The sequence below is a fragment of the Chiloscyllium plagiosum genome, unplaced genomic scaffold, assembly GCF_037043375.1.
Source record: "Chiloscyllium plagiosum isolate Xiang-an unplaced genomic scaffold, Cpla_swu_hap1 HiC_scaffold_23, whole genome shotgun sequence".
In the NCBI taxonomy this organism is placed as follows: Eukaryota; Metazoa; Chordata; class Chondrichthyes; order Orectolobiformes; family Hemiscylliidae; genus Chiloscyllium; species Chiloscyllium plagiosum.
The window spans coordinates 27,456,585-27,477,123 of NW_028270161.1; the positions used below are offsets into that span (position 1 = coordinate 27,456,585).

A 20,539-nucleotide genomic window follows, 5' to 3' on the forward strand; every position below is an offset into this window, starting at 1 on the left:
AATGTAGTTTTCAAAAATTTTATTGGAGAGAGGACAGTGATTTCAGAGATTGCATCAATGCTGCCCTGATTCCAAACTGCAGTATTGCTTCTCTAGTTGCAACAATTTCCCCCACTCAATGTTTTGCAATGGTTGTCACTTAAAGCATTTGTAGTGAACAAATTATTTTTGATTCTAATTAATTAATTTTAAATGTTTTTAAAATTGTGCATATATAGTGAATGGCCTTTTGAGATATCGGTTTTGTTCCAGAAATGGAGTGATTTGTAATGTGCCAATGACCAGTGAAATTGCCATTGAAGTATCCTGTTAAACAGGGCATCATGTGGCCAACGAAATTTGTTTCCTAACCTTCTGAACTTGCTCTCGTACTGAAGTGTGTAAATCTAATTATTCTACAACAGAAATTCTGTGTTTTCCATTCAAGAGACATCCAACATGTTGCCAAGGCTAGTCATTTGAAAGAGCAATGCATTTAATCCCTGCTGTTTCTCCATATCCTTATGGGCGGCATGGTGGCACAGTGGTTAGCACTGCTGCCTCTCAGCACCAGGGTCCCAGGTTTGATTCCAGCCTCAGGTGATTGTCTGTGTGAGTTTCCTCCGGGTGCTCTGGTTTCCTCCCACAGTCCAAAGATGTGCAGGTCAGGTGAATTGGCCATGCTAAATTGCCCATAGTGTTAGGTGCATTAGTCAGAGGGAAATGGGTCTGGGTGGGTTATTCTTTGGAGGGTCAGTGTGGACTGGTTGGGCTAAAGGGCCTGTTTCCACACTTTAGGGAATCTAAAGAATCTAATCCCAGTTTTTTCATTTGATATTTGGCAGCACTGTGGCACAGTGGTTAGCACTGCTGCCTCACCGTGCTAGAGTCCTGGGTTCAATTCCCGCCTCAGGCAGTTCAGTGTGGAGTTTGCACATTCTCCCAGTGTCTGTGTGGGTTTCCTCCGGGTTGTCTGGTTTCCTCCCACAGTCCAAAGATGTGCAGGTTATGTGAATTGGCCATGATAAACTGCCCGTAGTGTTAGGTGAAGGGGTAAATGTAGGGGAATGGGTCTGGGTGGGTTGTTCTTAGGGTCAGTGTGGACTTGTTGGGCCGAAGGACCTGTTTCCACACTAATCTTTTAAAAAAAATTTCCTTATCAAAAAAATTGTGTAGTTACACTCGCATCTTGTTTTTTGACCACTTTAAAGGAAGTGCATTCTAGATAATTTGATGCGTGAAAGTGGTTCTTCCCATTCCACCCAAGCCTTTTGACTAATTATCTTAAATTTATGACCTTTGATTATTGACCATCCTGCGAGTAAAAATGTTTTATTCCTATCTACTTTTCTGATCCTTAGTAAGTAGCTTCTTCAAACTGCTCCATGACCTTTTCTGCTCTGAAGAGAACATTTGCAGTTCTCAGATCTTTGCATTAAATGGCGATCTCATGACTGATAAGTCAAAGATTTAATATTACTTTTGTACTGTCTCTCCCTTCTACAAAGCCAACGAAATATATTTTCAGTTCTGTATTAGTGAATGCATACCTGAAACCATTGGTGTAGTAAGCTTTCTTTTTCAAAAGTGGTGGAACTCATTTTAGGGAGACCCCAATACCAAATTGAAATAAGTCAAAGTTGTGTATTGATGAGATGCAGACCAGTGGCTAAAAATCAATGATCAATATATATGCAGGAATTGAAAGATTCTGGAGAAATTATCAAATTCTTTTAGATGAAGACTCTGTAGAAACATAATTAGACCATTCAGCCCATTCTGCTATTCTATCATGCCTAACATGTTTCTCAGTCCCATTCTTCTGCCTTCTCCCTGTAATCTTTTGAGCCCCTTATTAATTAAGAACCTGTCTGTAACTGTCTTAACTACACAGTTAAGACTTGGCCTCCACACACCTCTGCGACAATGATTTCCACAGAATCCCTACCCTCTAGCTAAAGAAATTCATCTCCATTCTAAAGGGTCATTCCTTCACACTGAGACTGTATCCTTAGGTCCTTGACTCTACTACCGGTGGAAACATCTTCTCCATGTCTCCACATCTCTCCATATCCTGTAAGCTTCAATCAGCCTGCCCTGCCTCATCCATCCTTCTAATCACTGAGTACTGACCCAAGGTCCTCAACTGTTACTCACATAATAGGCTCTTCATTTCCAGTATCATTCTTATATAGCTCCTCTGGACTGTCTCCACTATCAGCACATCTTTCCTTGGATAAAGGGCCCAAAATTGCTCTCAATTTTCCAAATGCAGTTTGGCCTGAGTCTTGTACAGTCTCAGCAGTACATATTTTGTTTCTAGTCCTCTTGAAATGAATGCTAACATTGCATTTGCCTTTCTAACGCCAACTGAAACTGCTTATTAATTCTAAGAGTATTCTAAACAAGGACTCTCCAGTCCCTTTTGCATTTCATATTTTCAAAGCCTTTCCCTGTTTAGAAAACGGAATGGGACTATTTGGCGCCGATCATTTGGCCTTGCCGTTTTGGCGCTCTTTACTTTGGTGATGAGCTGTTTTGGCGCCAATTCAGAATTTAAAAAAAAAACCCTTGTAGAGCCCATAAGAAATTTGTTTTTATTGCATTGTAAGAAATAAATCTAATTTCTTTTTTAATTATAAAAATGAATTTCTACATTTTGCTACATCAAACATATAGATAACCATCATGTGAAAATTTTGGTTTGTCTCTCTTGCTTAGAATGTTTTCAGCCATTTCTGGTATGGGCTCTACAAGAAAATTAGAAAATTGTATTACAGCTTTCCAATGTAAAGACAGAAGGACTTAAGTATCATCAAGGCAGTAGATGACTATAAACAATTGTTAAATAAGATTTGAATCTACAGTGGGTCATTACAGCTTTGACTATCAACTCTTGCTAGTTGAGAAAATTACATCGGGTCGTTAGTCATCCTCTGTTCTTTAACCAAACAAGATTTTTTTTAAAAATTCTGAATTGGTGCCAAAACAACTCAGCGCCAAAACAGGGCCAAATGATCGGTGCCAAAACGTACCTGACCCTTTAGAAAATACTTTACGTCTCTCCTCTTCCTATCAAAACATATGATGTCACACTTTATCACATCCTATTCCGTCTGCCATTTCTTTGCCCACTCTCCTAGCAAGTCCAAGTCTTTCTGCAGCCTCTTTCTTCCTCAATACTACCTGTCTCTCCACCTATCTTTGTCATCTGCAAACTTAGCAATAATGCCCTCTGTTCCTTCAAGTTTAGTACAGGCACGTATCCCTCTGTCTGAAATGCTGGGGACCAGCTGCTTTGTGGAAATTGGAATTTTGAGGTTTTTGGAACTAATGTAGAGCCCCCTGTAGGGTGCAGGGCAGCAACCCGTAATCAAACATAAATATTGTACCGCAGCAAAAGCGTATGAATACTCACACTAAGCGGGATAAATAAAGACTAGAAATACTGCCACACTTTATAGAGTAGTGTACTGATAAATGAAATACATCGACCATAAATATTCAACATTATATTCCATAAAAGACATTAGAAGAAAAACATTTGGGAAAGCTTCAGCACTATGGCAAGTGGCAGTTTTAAAGGCTTCTTCAAGTGTCATCTGTCACGTTAACATAGGTTTCTGTCGAAGCAATCTCTCTCTTTAATTGAGTAAATTGCCATCATCTCTTGCTCACTGATAAATGAACGTTGTTCAAGGCCAGCAATTAACTGATCATACATTTTCACCATATCATCAATGGGGACTTTTTCAGCTATGTTCACTAACTCCATCATCATCATCAGCATCATCTCTACTATCCTCACACTTATCTGTACAGGAACCCATATTTAAAACCATTTCAGCAGTGTTCCCATCACTCAAGGAATGCACGACAGTCATATCATTTGTCAATGTTCAGCATTTCTTCGATGTCTGCTTCGTGTAATTTATTTACACTTCTGTCTGATAAATTTTGTGCGTAAGTAACAAGGCTTTTTCTCTTCAATGACATGAAATCCTTCAAACTCTTCATCTGCAAGTTCATTTACAAGAAACATCGTTGTAGGCCAGAGTTTGTGCCAAGCTCAGTGCCAAAGTAATGAGCTCATTCCAAGCACTAGCAACTGCGTAAATGGCATCTTTAAGACTAAACTCTTTCAGGATATCTTTAATTCCTACCTCTCTGTTGATTGCAGCAAGCAAAAAAAGTCTTGCTGTTCATGAAACATAACATTCCTTGGTCACAAGGCTGTAATACCAATGCTGCATTAGGGGGCAAATAAATGCCAAAAACATTACTTTTCACAAGCTGTTAGCAGGGGGATATGCGGAGCAGTTGTCAAAGAACAATAAAATTTTACACTTTTCTTCCAGTCCAGCTTGTCTGCAATGAGCTCGTGCCACTGGTACAATGTGTTTACTGAACCAGTTGAGGAAAAACGTGTCTGGGGTTACCCATGCTTTCTTTATATAACAATGCACAGGCAAATTATGTACACCTTGAAGACATCTCAGATGTTTGCTTTTCCCAATTGCTGCCAATTTCACCTTTTGTGTGTGCCTGCAGCATTGACACACCCAAGAATAGTTAACCTGTCCTTAGTTTCCCTAAAACCTATTGGTGCGCTCTCATTAGCCATTGCTAATGTTTTTCTCGGGACATAGCGCCAGTAGAGAGCTATTTCATCAACGTTGGAAATTTGTTCAGGACTAAGGCTTTCATCAGATATCAACTTGGCAAATTCACCAACATAATTTTCAGCTGCTTCATGGTCAGCAGAAGCCTTTTTGCTACAGATTTTCAAGTATTTCACACCATTGTGCTGCTCGAATTTCTGCAGCCAACTTCTGAATATTGAGATTAGCCTTTAATGTTCAGTTCTTTGATATTTTATAGCTGTTTCATTACCACCAAACCAGTAAGTGGCATACTTTCACTTCGTTGTTGTCTAATCCACTCCATCAACGCACAGTTAAGATCTTCATTTTTTGCCCTATGCAGTGTTTTCCTATTTTTCATTAGTTAATGGTCATCACTGTCACCATAAAACTTCAGTAACTTGTCTTTCTGTTTCTTCAAATCATAGACAGTGGTAGTTACGACACCATATTCTTCAGTAAGATGCTGCACAGCCACACCACAATCAAGCTTCTGCAATAACTCCACTTCCAGCATTATTGGTAATGACAGATGCTTCCTTTTCTTATTGTTAACCGTAGATGTACCTGCACCTCTGACATTTTCACTCTAAATAATTTAGCACAGTAAAAACAATACGCAACTGACGCCTCAGAGTGCTGAGCCATGCCGCAATGTGGGTCAAGTGGGTGTGGCCTCTGCCCACCAAGAAAGCCCTGTTATGTTTCGTAGACATGACTGACGCTGCACATTCCATGAGAACCTTAGGTTTTCAGAGCTTTTCAGTTTTTGGATACTCTGATAAAGGGATACGTACCTGTAATCTATATCATGAATAGAGAATAGCTATGGTTCCCAATACCAACTCTGCAGAACTCCACTAGTCACCGCTGCCATCCTGAAAAAGACTTCACCTTCTACCAGTCAACCAAACCCCACTCCATGTAAATCCTTGTCCCTAGCACTCTTATTTAGCAGTCTCCTATGCAATGCCATGTCAAAGGCCTTTTGTAAAGCACGGCACGGTGGCACAGTGGTTAGCACTGCTGCCTCACAGCGCCAGAGACCCGGGTTCAATTCCCACCTCAGGCGACTGACTGTGTGGAGTTTGCACGTTCTCCCCGTGTCTGCGTGGGTTTCCTCCGGGTGCTCCGGTTTCCTCCCACATCACAAAGATGTGCAGGGTCAGGTGAATTGGCCATACTAAATTGCCTGTAGTGCTAGGTAAGGGGTAAATGTAGGGGTATGGGTGGGTTTCGCTTCGGCGGGTCGGTGTGGACTTGTTGGGCCGAAGGGCCTGTTTCCACTCTAATCTAATCTAAATCCAAATACATCATGTCTACTGACAATTCTGTTGTGTAGTTTCCTTGTTATTTCCTAAAACCATTCTAACGGACTTGTCAGATATGGTCTCCTCTTGAAAAAGTTGTGCTGATTCCATCTTATTTTATCACATGCTTTCTAGTACTTTGCAATTTCATGCTTAATAATGGACATTCAAATCTGGCTGACTGCCCCCCTCTTTTTTTTTTTCCCCCCAACTCTCCCCAATCCATCCTTCTAAACAGAGTACAAACTCTTCACCTCTAGGATCATTCTTATAAACTGGCCTATAGTTTCCTGTCTTCTGCCTCCCTTCTTTAAACAGGAGTGTTAGATTAGTCACTTGCCAGTCCTCAGGGACCTTCTGACACCAGTGATTCCTGAAAGATCCCCGATGCCTCTCAAAATCTCCTCTATCTCCTTCAGAGCTTTGGGGTGTAGTCCATCCAGCCTGGGTGATTTATCGGCCTTCTGCTTCCCCAATACCACTGCCTTAGTGATGGCCACTATGCTAACCTCTGCCCCCTGACTGACTTGAAGTTTTGATATATTGCTGTGAAAACTGATGCAAACTATCTATTCAGTTTCTCTCATTTCTTTGTTGCTCATTACTAGTGAGCGGCACGGTGGCACAGTGGTTAGCACTGCTGTCTCAGTGCCAGAGATCTGGGTTCAATTCCTGCCTCAGGCGACTCTGTGGAGTTTGCACATTTTTCCATTGCGTGGGTTTCCTGCGGGTGCTCCGGTTTCCTCCCACAATCCAAAAAAAGTGCAGGTTAGGTGAATTGGCCAGGCTAAATTGCCCATAGTGTTAGGTGAAGGTGTGAATGTAGGGGTGGGTTGTGCTTCGGCGGGTCGGTGTGGACTTGTTGGGCCGAAGTGCCTGTTTCCACACTGTAAGTAATATCTACTACTACTTCAACCTTGTTTTCCAGTGATCCAATTTACACTCTTTTTAAGAATCTTAAACAGAAACTCTTGCAATCAGCTTTTATATTACTAGGTAGTTTTCTTTCATATTTCATTTTCTTGCCCTTTATTGCTTTTTCAGTTATCCTTTGGTTTTTCAAGGCTGCTTGACCCTGTGGCTTCATACTAATTTTCATCACATATGCTTTTATACTGTCCCTGACTTCCCTTGGCAGCCATAACTGTTATCTATTCATGATTGATATACATAATTTGATGAAGGAACAGAAAGCATTGTTGTTAAGTTGCCTGATCCCTTAATAATTTTGGCTTTTGCTGGGATGAATTTTTGCTGTGCCTCCAAAATTGCCCCCAGAAACTCCTGCTATTGCTGCTCCACCATCTTCCTTGTTAGGCTTTCCTTCCAATTAGCTTTAGCCAGCTTCTCAATCGTATCTTTGTAGTTGAATCAAATGTAACAGTATTACAATAGAGTAATCTTCCCCCTTAAACTGCAGGGTGAATTCTATCATATTCTGGTTCCATCCCTTCACTGATATTCCTAAGATTAGATTCTTGACCCTTTCCATACTCTGTCCTATTACTTATTCTGGAACAGAATAGTAGATCGGTATGTTATTAATGCAACTGATGTGCTTCAATCTAATGAAATGACAGAAGTTAGTATGGTGGTTCAGTGGTTAGCACTGCTGCCTCACAGCACCAGGGTCCCAGGTTCGATTCCAGCCTTGGGCAACTGTGTGAAGTTTGCACATTCTCCCCATGTCTGTGTAGGTTTCCTCCCACAGTCCAAAGATGTGCAGGTCAGGTGAATTGGCCATCAGGTGCATTAGTCAGAGGGGAGTGGGTATGGGTCTGGGTGGGTTGCTCTTCAGAGGGTCAGTGTGGACTGGTTGGGCCGAAGGACCTGTTTCTGCACTGTAGGGAATCTAATATAATGAAATTTTAGATGTTATTGATAGCTGAAGTTAGTAGACAGGATTGCAAATCAGTAAATTGCTTACTGTCCTATAACAACCCACATGGCAACTTCTTCCTGCGCAGTGTCCCATTACGAAAGCTATCCCACAAAAGTAGACCTATTGCTAAAGCCCCTGGAATTAGAGGAATCCAACATGGAAACAGGCCCTTTTAGCCCCAACTAGTCCATGTTGACCAGGTTTCCTAAACTGAACTAGTCCAATTTTCCTGCATTTATCTCTACCTCTAAACCTTCTCTATCCATTTTCCTGTCAGAATGCTTTTTAAATGTTGTAATTTCACTTGCCTCCACCCACTTCCTCTGGCAGCTCATTTCATGAAAAAGTTACCCCTCCTGATCCCTTTTAAATCTTTCCCCTCCCATCTTAAGCCTCAAGTTTGGATTTCCCTATCCTAGGGAAAAGACTGTACCATTCACCTCATCTATGCCTCATGGTTTTATAAACCTCAGTAAAGTCACCCTCCGCCTACTGGAAAAGAAGTTCCAGCCTCTCCTTTATAACTCCAACCCTCCAGTCTCTAATATCCTTGTTAAGTATTTTTTGCATCCTTTCTGTTTAATAATATTTCCTACAAAGGGTAACAATAATTGTACATAGTACTCCAAATGTGACCTTATCAATGTCTGTCTTGTATACCTGTAAAATGACATCCCAATTCCTGTACTTTATGCACTGACCGATGAAGGCAAACGTGCTAAATGCTACTATTTCACCCTGTCTATCTGTGATGATGCTTCCAATGAACTAAGTACCTGCACCCCTATTTGTCTCTGCTTGACTCCCCAGGGTCCTACCATTAACTACCCAGATACAACTTTTAATCTGGTACCGCCCTTTATAACCTATCCTACTTGTCCATCTTCCTTACCACTATCCGCTCCACCCTCATCTCTGATCTATCACCATTACCCCCACCTTCATCTACCTCTCACACACTCAGCTACCTACCTACCCACCCCTTCCCCCAACCAACCCACCCGACCCCATCTATCTCTCTACCCCCTTGGCTCACAAGCCTTATTCCTGATGAAGGGCTTATGGTCGAAACATCGATTCTCCTGCTCCTCAGATGCTGTGTGACTTGCTGTGCTTTTCCAGCACCACACTCTTGACACTGATCTCCAGCATCTGTAGCCCTCTTTCTCCTACTGTTAAGTGTAAGTTCTGCCCCAGTTTGCTCATACTTAACTAAATTAAACCTCATCTGCCATTCCTCTGCTCACTGACTCAGTTGATCAAGATCCCATTGTAACCACCTTCACTGTCCACTATACCATCAATTTTGGTGTCATCTGCAAACTCACTAATCATGCTTCCTAGATCCTTGTCCAAATCACTTATGTAAATGATGAATAATGGTGGACACACCGCAGGTCACAGGCTTCCAGTTGAACAACTACTGTCTACCACACCCACTGTCTCCTACCATCAAGTCCATTTCTTATCCAATTCACTTGCTTACCCTAGATTCAGTACAATCTACGAGAGAAAGTGAGGGCTGCAGATGCTGGAGATCAGAGCTGAAAATGTGTTGCTGGAAAAGCGCAGCAGGGCTGAAGAAGGGCTTATGCCTGAAACGTCGATTCGCCTGTTCCTTGGATGCTGCCTGACCTGTGCTTTTCCAGCAACACATTTTCAATTCAGTATAATCTAACCTTATTAACCAGTCTATCATGTAGACAATGTCTACCACCCGCCTTAATCTATCTTCTTGGTCACCTAAATACTCAATCAAGTTGGAGATGCTATTTTCCATGTACAAAGCCATGCTGGCTATCCTTAAACAGTCCTTCCCTTTCCAAATGCATGTAGATTTTGTCTCTCAGAATCCCCGCCAATAATTTTCTGCCACTGACATTAGGTTTTTTCCTTGCATTTCTTAATGGTGCAATGTTAGTCACCCTCCAGTCTCTCTCACCTCCCCTGTCACTGTGGATGATACAAATATCTCTAGGACCCTGTAATTTCTTTCCATCTTCCCTCAATGTCCTGGGATACACTTGATCAGGTCCCAGGGATTTATGTACCTTTGTTTCTCCAACAGCTTCTCTTCTGTGGGATGTGGACATTTTCTTCAAGACGTCACTATTTATTTCTCCAGAGTTCTCTAGCTTCCATGTCTCCCCAATATTCATTTAGGATATTGCCTATCCCATGTGGTCTTGTTGATCTTTGAACACTATTTTCTCCCAAGTTACCCTGTTTGGCTCTTGTAGAACTCTGGATTCTTATTAACCTTATCTGCCAAAGTTATCTCGCATCCTCCTGATTTCTCTTATGTATACTCTCACTCCCACACCCCCATACTCCAAGGGATTCACTTAGGTTACAACATGGAGGTGAACCCTTCTGTTAATAAAACCAAACACCCAGAAAAGCTCACTTCTCATAATCTGTTAAAATGTGTGACTGAGAACTCTCAAGTTCCACTATTTAAAGAAAATAACGTCAATTTAATGTTCACATTTAGAGATTTTTAAAAAAATAAAACAATTACTCACAACTCTAAGCCCCCTTTTCTCTTGATTGTTATTCAGTTGGAGGCAGATAATATGCAATATGCTGTTCCAATAAAGCACTTCTTAAAGTTACATCAACTTAATCTCAAAATCGTGCAGCCATGATTGTCTTGTCGTCTTCCAGCTGATGGTCTCTCTAGACCATCATCTGTCATTTTACTGTGAGTCTGTCTCATATGAAAAGGTACCTTTTCAGTGTTAGCAAGATGTTAGATCTCCATGTGTTTCTATCTCAATGGCAATTGCTGTTTCTCCAATTTTCAAAATATCCACATTTTTATACCCCCAACATCATTGGTTCAACGTTGGCAAAACAATAAACTCAAACCCGATTGGGTTTTATTATCCTGGGGCATAAGTTAAACTGGTTAAATTTGAATTCTCAGAACAGCTGCCAAAACTCGGGTATCCATTTCACAGCCAAATATTACATATTTTCAATTTTCCAGTACACTCCAGGGCTGCCATCTTGTCATACCCACAGGTGCTTGTAATTTCTCAGTTCAGAGCAGCATTCTCTCTCTTTTTTTTAAAGGTACAGTACATGCCGTCAACTTCATAACACTTAATCCCAGCTGCCTATACCTAACAACAGTCTCCTACTTTTTCTTGACCAGAGCCTCAATCTCTAGTCATCCAGCATTTCCTACACCTGCTAGCCTTGTCCTTCACACCAACAGGAGTATGCTGTACCTGAACACTTGTTCTATCTCTCTTTGAAAGCTTCTCACTTGCCAAATGTCTCTTTACCTACAAACAGCCTCCCCAATCAACTTTTGAAAGTTCCTGTCTAATACCATCAAAATTGGTCTTACCCCAGTTTAGAACTTTTCGGCCTGCCCTATCCTTAACTACTTTAAAATTAATAGAACTGTGGTCACTGGTCCCAAAGTGCTCCCCCACTAGCATCTCAGTCACTTGTTTCTCAGAGGAGGTAGAGTTTTGCTCCTTCTCTCATAGGTCTATCTATACATTGAGAGTTTTTTTGAATACACTTAACAAATTCCTCCACATCCAAGCCTCTAACACTACAGTCCCAGTCTACGTTTGGAATCTTAAAATCCTCTACTATTACAACATCAAAGTGATCGCCCATTCTTATTTCTCCGATCCACTCATATAGTTTCACTGGATGATCCCCTAGGAATATCCTCATTTAAGTACTGCCATGATATTTTCCCTTACCAAAAATGTCACCCCCTCCTCTCTCGCCCCTCTTTCTATTATTCCTATAGTATCTGTACCCCAGAACATTAGCCATGGTCTGTGACCTTCAAGTCAGAGTTTGGTGTGAAACTGAACAGGATTTTGTGATGGCTTGTTTTTGAGATGTGGACATCAGTTTTGCATAGATTTGGTGAACCATTTGTCAATATTGAATTTTTTTTTTTAAAGTGCTAGAATGGCTGTTTTGGTTTACTCTGATTTTAAACAATTTAAAAGAATGTTCTCTTTACCTGAGTTCTCCAGTTAACCTGTTTACTGCAAGATTATTACTCAACAGTATCACTTGCATGTTACTAAGTGATGCACATAGTGTTAAATAACAGTCAGTTAAAGTTTTTAATTATATCTTTCGAATTGTTTTACTAAATTTCAAGTTGGCTTATTGAAGTTGGTAAGCTTAGAACATTGCACACTGAGAAAATAACTTTGAGAAAATAAATTTATAGAGCAGGACAAATCCCTTGGTTATGTTGGTGTTGGCTCTTTAACTGGAGTAATACACTAATCAAGTGTATTATTTTCCTTCTATTATTTTATTTTTCATTCTGTATATTCTATCCAGTTTCCTTTTTCAAATATGGCTTCTGTCTTGATGGCTTTTTATCATGTTCTATAGCTGGAGCGCGGGCTTCTGGCATTGAGGTGATGGTGAAGCCAGACTCCTGGTTGTGGTCATGGTCGGCCCAGATAGAATATTCCTGGTTATTAGCAAGGCGGCCATGGAGCCAGGGACTCCTGGTGTAGAACAAACGAGTTCCACGTGGGGTGCGGTGTAAGCAAGGTGGGCCCAGTGGCAAAGACGTGACCACTCCTACACTAGGTCTGGCACAATTGGCAGCAAGACGTTGGTGAAGGGGTGATGACACAGGTGTTACTCGTGAACTGGCTCCAAATGGTATGTTTGTCATTATGATCATGTGGATTTAAACCCATACTTCTTCATCTGATTTATCATTGTCCATTTTTTTTTCAGCATATGAATGAGTGTTTGTTTGGTTTTACTGAATATGATCATCTTCTGTTCCAGGCACTCTGGACAGTAGCATTTGCATCCTCTTTCATTTTAGGATTGGACTTTGGACTCCTGGTTGCAGTGTTGTTTGCCATTATTACAGTTATTTACCGAACTCAAAGGTTAGAAAAAGAAACATGCTGTGCTAACTGAAATGTTGTTTCTTCTGCCATTTTGAATTTTTTGCATGTTTTCTGACTTTTGGTGGGCAGTACATGATCATTTAGTTATAATCCTGGTGTCTTTTTTTGTTGAACTATATGCACAATACACATTGTGATAATTTGGCTGGGCTGTTAGAATTTTGCTTTTTCAGTTGGTGCACTCCTTTTATGCTAGCTGGAATATCCATTGGGAGGTATGCTGCAAACATAAAGCAGGAAAATATGGTTTAATTAAAAGCTTATCTTGTATCATTACAATGCACAATGAATCACATCAAAAAAACTTCCCACCTTTTATGTGCTATGTCATCTCATGGCAATGTGTAAAGCCAAATCAAAACTTTATGACAAATTGGAGGGAGCAGATCTGCAAACTATTATTCTCATTGTTAGCTATAAAAATTAGTTCAGGAAGCAGTGTGGATCAGAATTACTAAAGGTAGATACCAATTTTTATGAAGGCCCTCCCTCCCAGTAAGTATCTGGTTTAGTTGTCATAAAGGTACACAATTAATTTGCACTGGCCCCTCAATCTAACGATCTGTTCTTGAGAAAAAGATTTTCCTAGCACCGAATCTTATTTGTTCCACTGTATAACATGACGCCCTGGTCTTAGAAAAAACTACTGTAAATTTTTAGTCTGTACAGCTGAGCTTTATAAAATAGAGGCAATCAAGCCATAACTGGATCTATTGTTTTATAAAGTTTGTAGGCTCAACTCCTTAATCCTATTTGAATAAAATGTTTAAGCTTTGAATCATGTGGATAAGACCTACTTTGGCCTTGTGTAAGGGTAAAATAATAGGTTTAGTTTATAAAGGATAATTCTTGAATCCAGCCCATTATCTTATGTCTGTCTTTAGCAATTGATTCTGTGTAGTAATTCTAATACTTTTAGAGTTGAGTTAATATGAAAATATTTCATCATTATTCTGCTTTATGATTTAAGCATGCTTAATGTCGATTCTTTCCACATGGTTCACACTTCTTTTTTTTTTGGTATTTACTTACCTGCTTTTACCACACATCTGGATCATCTTCTGTCATTCACAAACTTGTAAGTTGTTCCCCCACATCTTCAACTAAATCATGAATATAGGTAAAGAGCAATAGGCTGAACATGACCTAAATAATAATTGATTAGACCTTCCGTTTATTAAGCTATGTATTACTTTAATGGATGACTACATAAATTGATAACTGTCTTAATAGTCAAAATGTGAATTGATCTTTCTAAAATAAACACGTCACATCATAAGCTAAATTGTTGTGGCTCTTTTGAGACAACTATTTGAACAGTGAGCAACTAAAGATTCTCTGTAGTTTTCTCCTTGCCCCCATAATTCACTTGTTGCTACTTCCCTTAGGTACCAGTCCCTCTTCTCTTTTAAAGAGAAAAGTGATACCGAGTTTTAAGATTTGTAGCTCAGGTTGCGGTTCTGGATGTAGGTTTGCTCACTGAGATGGTAGGTTTGATTTCAGACGTTTAGTCACCACACTAGGTAACATCAGGTGAGCCTCCAGATGAAGCACTAGTATTATGACCTGCTTTTTATTTGTTTAGGTTTCCTTGGGTTGGTGATGCCATTTCCTGTTCTCTTTCTCAGGATGGTAAATGGGGTCCAAGTTGATGTGTTTGTTGATAGAGTTCCTGTTGGAATGCCATGCTTCTAGAAATTCTCATGCCTGTTTCTGTTTGGCTTGTCCTAGGATGGATATGTTGTCCCAGTTGAAGTGATGTCCTCTATCTGTATGTAAAGATACTAGTGAGAGTGGGTCATGTCTTTTTGTGGAGAGTTGACGTTCATGTATCTTGGTGGCTCACTCACGCTAGTATCTTATACAGATGAGGAAGGACGCCACTTTTACTGAAACAACACATCCGTTCAAGGACAAGCCAAACCGAGATATGCGTGAGAATTCCTAGAAGCATGGCATTCCAATCAGAACTCTGTCAACAAACGTGTCGACTTGGATTCCATTTACCATCCCCTGAGAAAAAGAACAGGAAATGACATCACCAACCCAAGGTAACCTAAACACACAAATAAAAAGCGAGCCATACCACTGGTGTTTCATCCGGAGGCTGTTACCTACGATGGTGGGGAGAAAATTGAGTTCATGTTTTTGTCTAGTGACCTTCCTTCAGGTTCTGAATGCTCAACCTCTTGTATCCCTGTCTGCCAAAAAAAGTTGCTACTCAGCCTAACCTCTCTTTTTTCCTGCTTCTGACCTACAGTGGAAATGTGCTGGAAAAGCACAGTAAGTCAGACAGCATTTAAGCCAGTGAGTCGGTGTTTCAGGCAAAAGCCCTTCAGTAATGTGGAGGGAATGGGGGTGCAGGAAGGTAGGTGGGAAGGCGATAGGTAGATGCAGGTGGGATGCAGTAATGATAGGTAGGTGGGGAGGGTGGACTGGATCAATGGGAAGGAAAATAGACAGGTAGGGTAGTGTTGAGTTAGAAGATTGGATCGGAGGTGAGGTTTGGGGGGTGGGGAGAGATTTTGGAAAGCAGTAGATTACAGTATTCCCAAGTACAGGTCTAACATTCTTTTCAAATTTGAGTTTCTAGCTCCACTGCGTTCTCATACTAGAGCTGCACCACTTTGAGAGAGAACAAAAACACTTGAATTCTTCCCTCCCTTAATCCTGAGTGACCTTAGATCTAAGCAAACCAGTTACTTCCTGTTTTAATCAAAAAGGTTGTATCTATCCTATACCAAGTGCTCAATTTTATATAATAAATTTACCCCCAGCTTTCAGTGTTTTAAAGAAAACACCCACCAATCTGAACTTCTCATAGCAAATTTTCTAGTCTGAATAATGTCCTTGTCATAGAGTCATAGACACATATAGCATGGAAACAGACCCTTCAGTCCAACCTGTCCATGCTGACCAGATGTCCCAACCCAATCTAGTCCCACCTGCCAGCACCTGGCCCATATCCCTCCAAACCCTTCTATTCATATACCCATCCAAATGCCTCTGAAATATTGCAATTGTACCAGCCTCCACCACGTCCTCTGGCAGCTCATTCCATACACGTACCACCCTCTGTGAAAAAGTTGCCCCTTCGGTCTCTCTTATATCTTTCCCCTCTCATCCTAAACCTATGCCCTCTGGCCTCTGATCTGCAGTTGCATCCTAACTCTAATATGGTTAGGAATGAGACACTACTCTATGGCCTAACTAATGCTTTATACAGTTCTTGCAAAGCCGCCTGCACTTGGGCTTTGAGACTTTCATATATGCCTACTATCTACTCATCTTCCTGTCTTGCTGCCCTGAGGAATTTCAGGTTTTTCTGTTCCACTACACATCTCCTTCACTTATTGTTTTCTTGTGCCTTATTTGAGTGTCTAATTCTTGCACAACCCTGATTTTTCATTCCACTACAAAGTACTCCTATCTATAACTACATAGGTCCCAAGTTTGATTTACCTCTCTCAACCTCTCTATTTCACCACCTGTAAGATCGATCTTTGACTATTCTCCTGGTCACTTGTTCCAACGTTTTTGTCAGTTGTGAAACACTAAAATTATTAAGAACAAAGCTAAATGCACTTTATAAATGCAAGTTATTGTAGTTCACAGGTTTCTTTTTGGTCATTATTCACATACAGGTTTTAGGAATTAAGTTTTGATCCATATCTTTTGTTAAATGATCCTCACCAACTATGGTAATGTCGTCTTTTAACTAATGTAACAGTAAATCTGAACTCTTTTTGCAGTCCTAAAAGCGCAATGCTTGGTCAGATACCCAATACAGATATCTACTTGGACATAGACGCTTATGAGGAGGTGAGAACCCAGTGTCTCACTGGTGGGTTTTTTTTGGGTGAATTGGAAAGTAGATTTGATTAACCAGCAACTATCATATCTTTTTAATATGATAGAAAATGTTTTATATTTCAGGTACAAGAAGTCCCTGGAGTGAAGATTTTCCAATCTAGTGCCTCTCTTTATTTTGCAAATGTTGATATGTATGTGAAAACTTTGCATAAAAAGGTGAGCAATGAGAAGTTTGCAGTGATGTCTTTCTGAAAATCATAAAAGAATGTCATTCAGTATATATAATTCTGTTCTGTTCTAGTCATTCTGTTCTAAAAATATTTCTTCATTCTTTTAGACTGAAATAGAACCAGCTGCAATATTATTGGCAAAGAAAAGACTTGAAGAAAAAGCTAAGAAAAGTGCTCAGTTGGCAGAAAGAAAAAGTATCCTAAAATGGGGAAATAGAAATATCCCAGTATGTTTCTTCTACTTCAATGTTTAGTAATGGCAATGCCATGCCTCACTGAGGTAACCATGACTTGGAGGTGCTGGTGTTGGACTGGGGTGGGCAAAGTTAAAAATCACAACATCAGCTTATTCTCCACAATGACCTGATGAAGAACAGTGCTTTGAAAGCTAGTGCTTCCAAGTAAACCTATTGGACCATAACCTGGTGTTGTGATTTTTCACTGACGTAACGCACTGGAAATAATGTTCTCCTTTTCTTGGAGTTATCTTAAAAGGTTAATTGTATCAAAGCAAGCAAACATGAAAAAGGAACATAAAACTGGGGGAGAGAACAATACCAGACAGCTGGAAATCTAATTAAGTTGAACATAATTTTGAATGAAGCCCCTACGGTCTTAGATTTTCACATGTCGAAACAAGTTATTTTCATGTTATATTACAACATGTGCCGGTTTCTAAATTCAATTTCCAGATGCTGATTACTTTTTGGAAGAGATATTGAATATGAGTCCATGTGAACTGCTACCCTACTGTAAACACATTGTTTAACATTTCACATTTGCTTTCACTTGCTGTTGAATCTCCATAAGGATCCATTTATAGAAAGGTTTTCAGGCTGAAAGCCCTTAACTTCTAAAATTGTGCCTTATGGCTCTTGAGCACTAGGGATTAAACCATTGCTCTCTGCATTGGTTGTGTGGCTAGATGACCATCTTATTCTTCTGTCCTTGCAGTCTATTGTTGATGGATATTGATCTAAATATTGCTAAAAGAAGATTGTTCACTTGAGCATACTTAGCTTTTGTGTATTATAAAGATTATCTCCCAGGAAATGATCAACCTTATTTCACAACCATGCTATAGTAGTGTTAATAGGCACTTAGTATTGAGGTGCCCCCTCATGGTCTATCTTTGTTTGTTCTGCAGAGCGAGGCTGCAAAACAGAAAGCTGTGTCTGAAGAAGTTCCAAATGAAGCAATTCAGAATGGAGCTTCAAATGTTCTGAATATTGTGGAATCTGATGCAAAACATAAATTGACGGCCTTTATTAAATCAGCAGCTGACACACACGCTTTAATTCTGGATTTTAGCTCGGTCAGTTTTATAGACAGTGTTGGAACAAAGGTGCTTAAAATGGTAAGTGTTAATTTTGATGGGACTTGGGTTAATATTCGCTGACTTGAAAGCTAAAGTGTATACTGAATCTGATTTATCTATAAGGAGCTAGGTGTAGCATGATACAATTCGATGATTAAATCATCAATAGTAACTGGTCTATGTTGACTTGATATTCAAGGCTAAGCGTGGCTTTTTAAAACATTTTTTGAAATGTATTAATAACCTTTGCTACTGATAGGTGACAATTTGTCTCTAATTATATGTAGTTTATATTTATTTAAAAATGTTAAGATGCCTCCTCCATAAGTAAAACATGCCATCTGTAGTTAATCATGACTACATTGCTTCATTAGACTGAGGAAATATTGTCTATTTTTCTCTGCCTCTGAATAATATGTAATTTATTGCTGTTAAGTATGAATCAAATTCCATATTATCCATAGTTATCTAGTTTTAGTTATTACTACAGGGTACAATGCATGTAATGCCTTTTATATGTAGCTGTTGTTTCTCCAATGAAAAACTCACTTGGCTTATGTCAAGGATTCATCTTTGGATATTATATAATTTTTATAGAATACAATCTATTGTATTACCAGAAAAGTTGTTCCAATTATTGCAGATGCTAAAAAAATCTGTGATCCTTAGATCCTGAAAAAGGAATTTTTTTTTTAAAAAAAAAATATGGCAGTTCATAGTACTTAAGCATTTTGGTCAAAATTGTTATTCAGTTGCAGTGCTTGTTATGATGTAATTTGCCTAAATGTATCCAACTACGTGCAAAGGAGCATAGAATTTCAGACACAAATGGCAGTTCTTGTAGCCACATTTTTGATAGCTAGACCCACACAAAAACTGGCCAAATCATGCTCATCCTCCCAGACGAGGCCTTGAGAGAACTCTAATTGAGCATTTTTTATATGCTAACCGGGATGTTTATAGATACTGTTTAGCTATTTCTCTGTTTTGGTGGCGGTCTGCAGAATAAATGTTGGAGAAATCCCTTGCACATTATATAGCCCTGATGAGCTATATCCACTAGAGGAGCCAGATGGGGATGTTAGTTTAGTGCCTGTCTAAAAGGAGACAGCTCTGGTAAGGCAAACCACTGTCCCTCATCCCTGTGTGCTTCAGTCCTTTGACTAAGATTTGAATCCTCACTTTTTTTTACTCTATGAAAATGCTGCCACTAATCCATGACTGACCCTTAAAAGGGGCAGTAAGGGGACTGACTTTGAGTCATTTACAGACTTTCGTCTTTAATATTGACATTTAACCTGTGAATGCACACTTCAGACATTACCTTATGGGTACACAGTAGGTGATGTGATCATATCCTCTATGCATTTTATTTTATTTTCAGTGAACCCTTGGGTCTACCTTGCGTTTTACCTATCATGCCCTCCACTTCTCCTCCAGTTCTGTTGAAACTGTTCACATCTCCAGTGAGAAGCCATGTGAGAACGATAATAGTTTCCTTTCCATATATCTTGTTCACGGTGACTCATGTTTTTTTGGGTTTCTGACATCCTTTTTCTCATTTTTTTTGTTTTATACTAGTATGACTTTTGTTTTACAGTTTAATAATCTGTCGTCTTTTAAATTTGTTCTCCTAGTTTTTTTCCTGCAGTTTGCTCATCTGTAAAATCATAAGATTCTGGTTTTCGTAAAAGGCATCTAACTACAGGGTTGACTTCCAGTATTGACAGCTGCTGCTTGAAATGTTAGCACTTTGTTTTATCTCAGAATTTCACTATTTTGCTTGTTGGCAAATGTTACTTGGAAATTTGAACAGGCTGTTCTTCAAATAATATGTAATTCAAATAGATTTTTTTCTCTAACAGAACTGGTAGAGAAGAACCTGGTTTAACCTCTTCCTCTGAACGATGGCACCTCTGGCCATGCAATATTTTGCATTTGAAGTATCAGCCAAGTACAACTGATAGTAATAAATGGAATTAATATCAATTAAAATTTGTTAGCAATTGTAGTATCATACAGAAGGAAAATAGACTAAAGGCATTAAGGAATAAGGTATTAATTTGAACAGAAGGAAATTAGGGAAGTACTAGTAAACTGAACAAAATTACAATGCATATTTTGACTTTGTGTAAGAAATGAACTGAAGGGACTGAAACTATTTTTGTCATAGCATCACAATTCTAACAATATAAAAATACAGACTGGGACAGGAGTAGACCATTCAATGTATTGAACCTGGTCGTCATTCAACAAGATCATGGCTGATCCTGTATTTCTTAAACCTATTCAGTGATATATCCTCCACAGCCTTCTGTGAGAAGGAATTCCATAGGTTCAACATCCTCCATGAACAAATATCTCCGTCTCAGTCTGAAACATGCTGAAATGGTCTACCCTGTATCCTGAGATGGTGAGCCCCTATTCTGTATCCCCCAG

General features: G+C 39.6%; 1 protein-coding gene across 3 annotated transcripts in view; it reads left to right on the forward strand.

Moving 5' to 3' along the window:
• Window positions 1-20,539, forward strand: part of slc26a5 (solute carrier family 26 member 5) — an 81,486-nt gene that overhangs the window by 55,958 nt on the left and 4,989 nt on the right. For 2 of the 3 annotated variants that reach the window (XM_043713848.2, XM_087999502.1), the window contains 5 exons: window positions 12,612-12,718; window positions 16,492-16,561; window positions 16,676-16,768; window positions 16,890-17,009; window positions 17,930-18,139. In XM_043713848.2, coding sequence (XP_043569783.2) covers window positions 12,612-12,718; window positions 16,492-16,561; window positions 16,676-16,768; window positions 16,890-17,009; window positions 17,930-18,139 — 600 coding nt within the window. Of the gene's footprint in view, window positions 1-12,611; window positions 12,719-16,491; window positions 16,562-16,675; window positions 16,769-16,889; window positions 17,063-17,929; window positions 18,140-20,539 lie in introns of those variants that run through there. The other variant, XM_087999503.1, reaches the window with a different exon arrangement.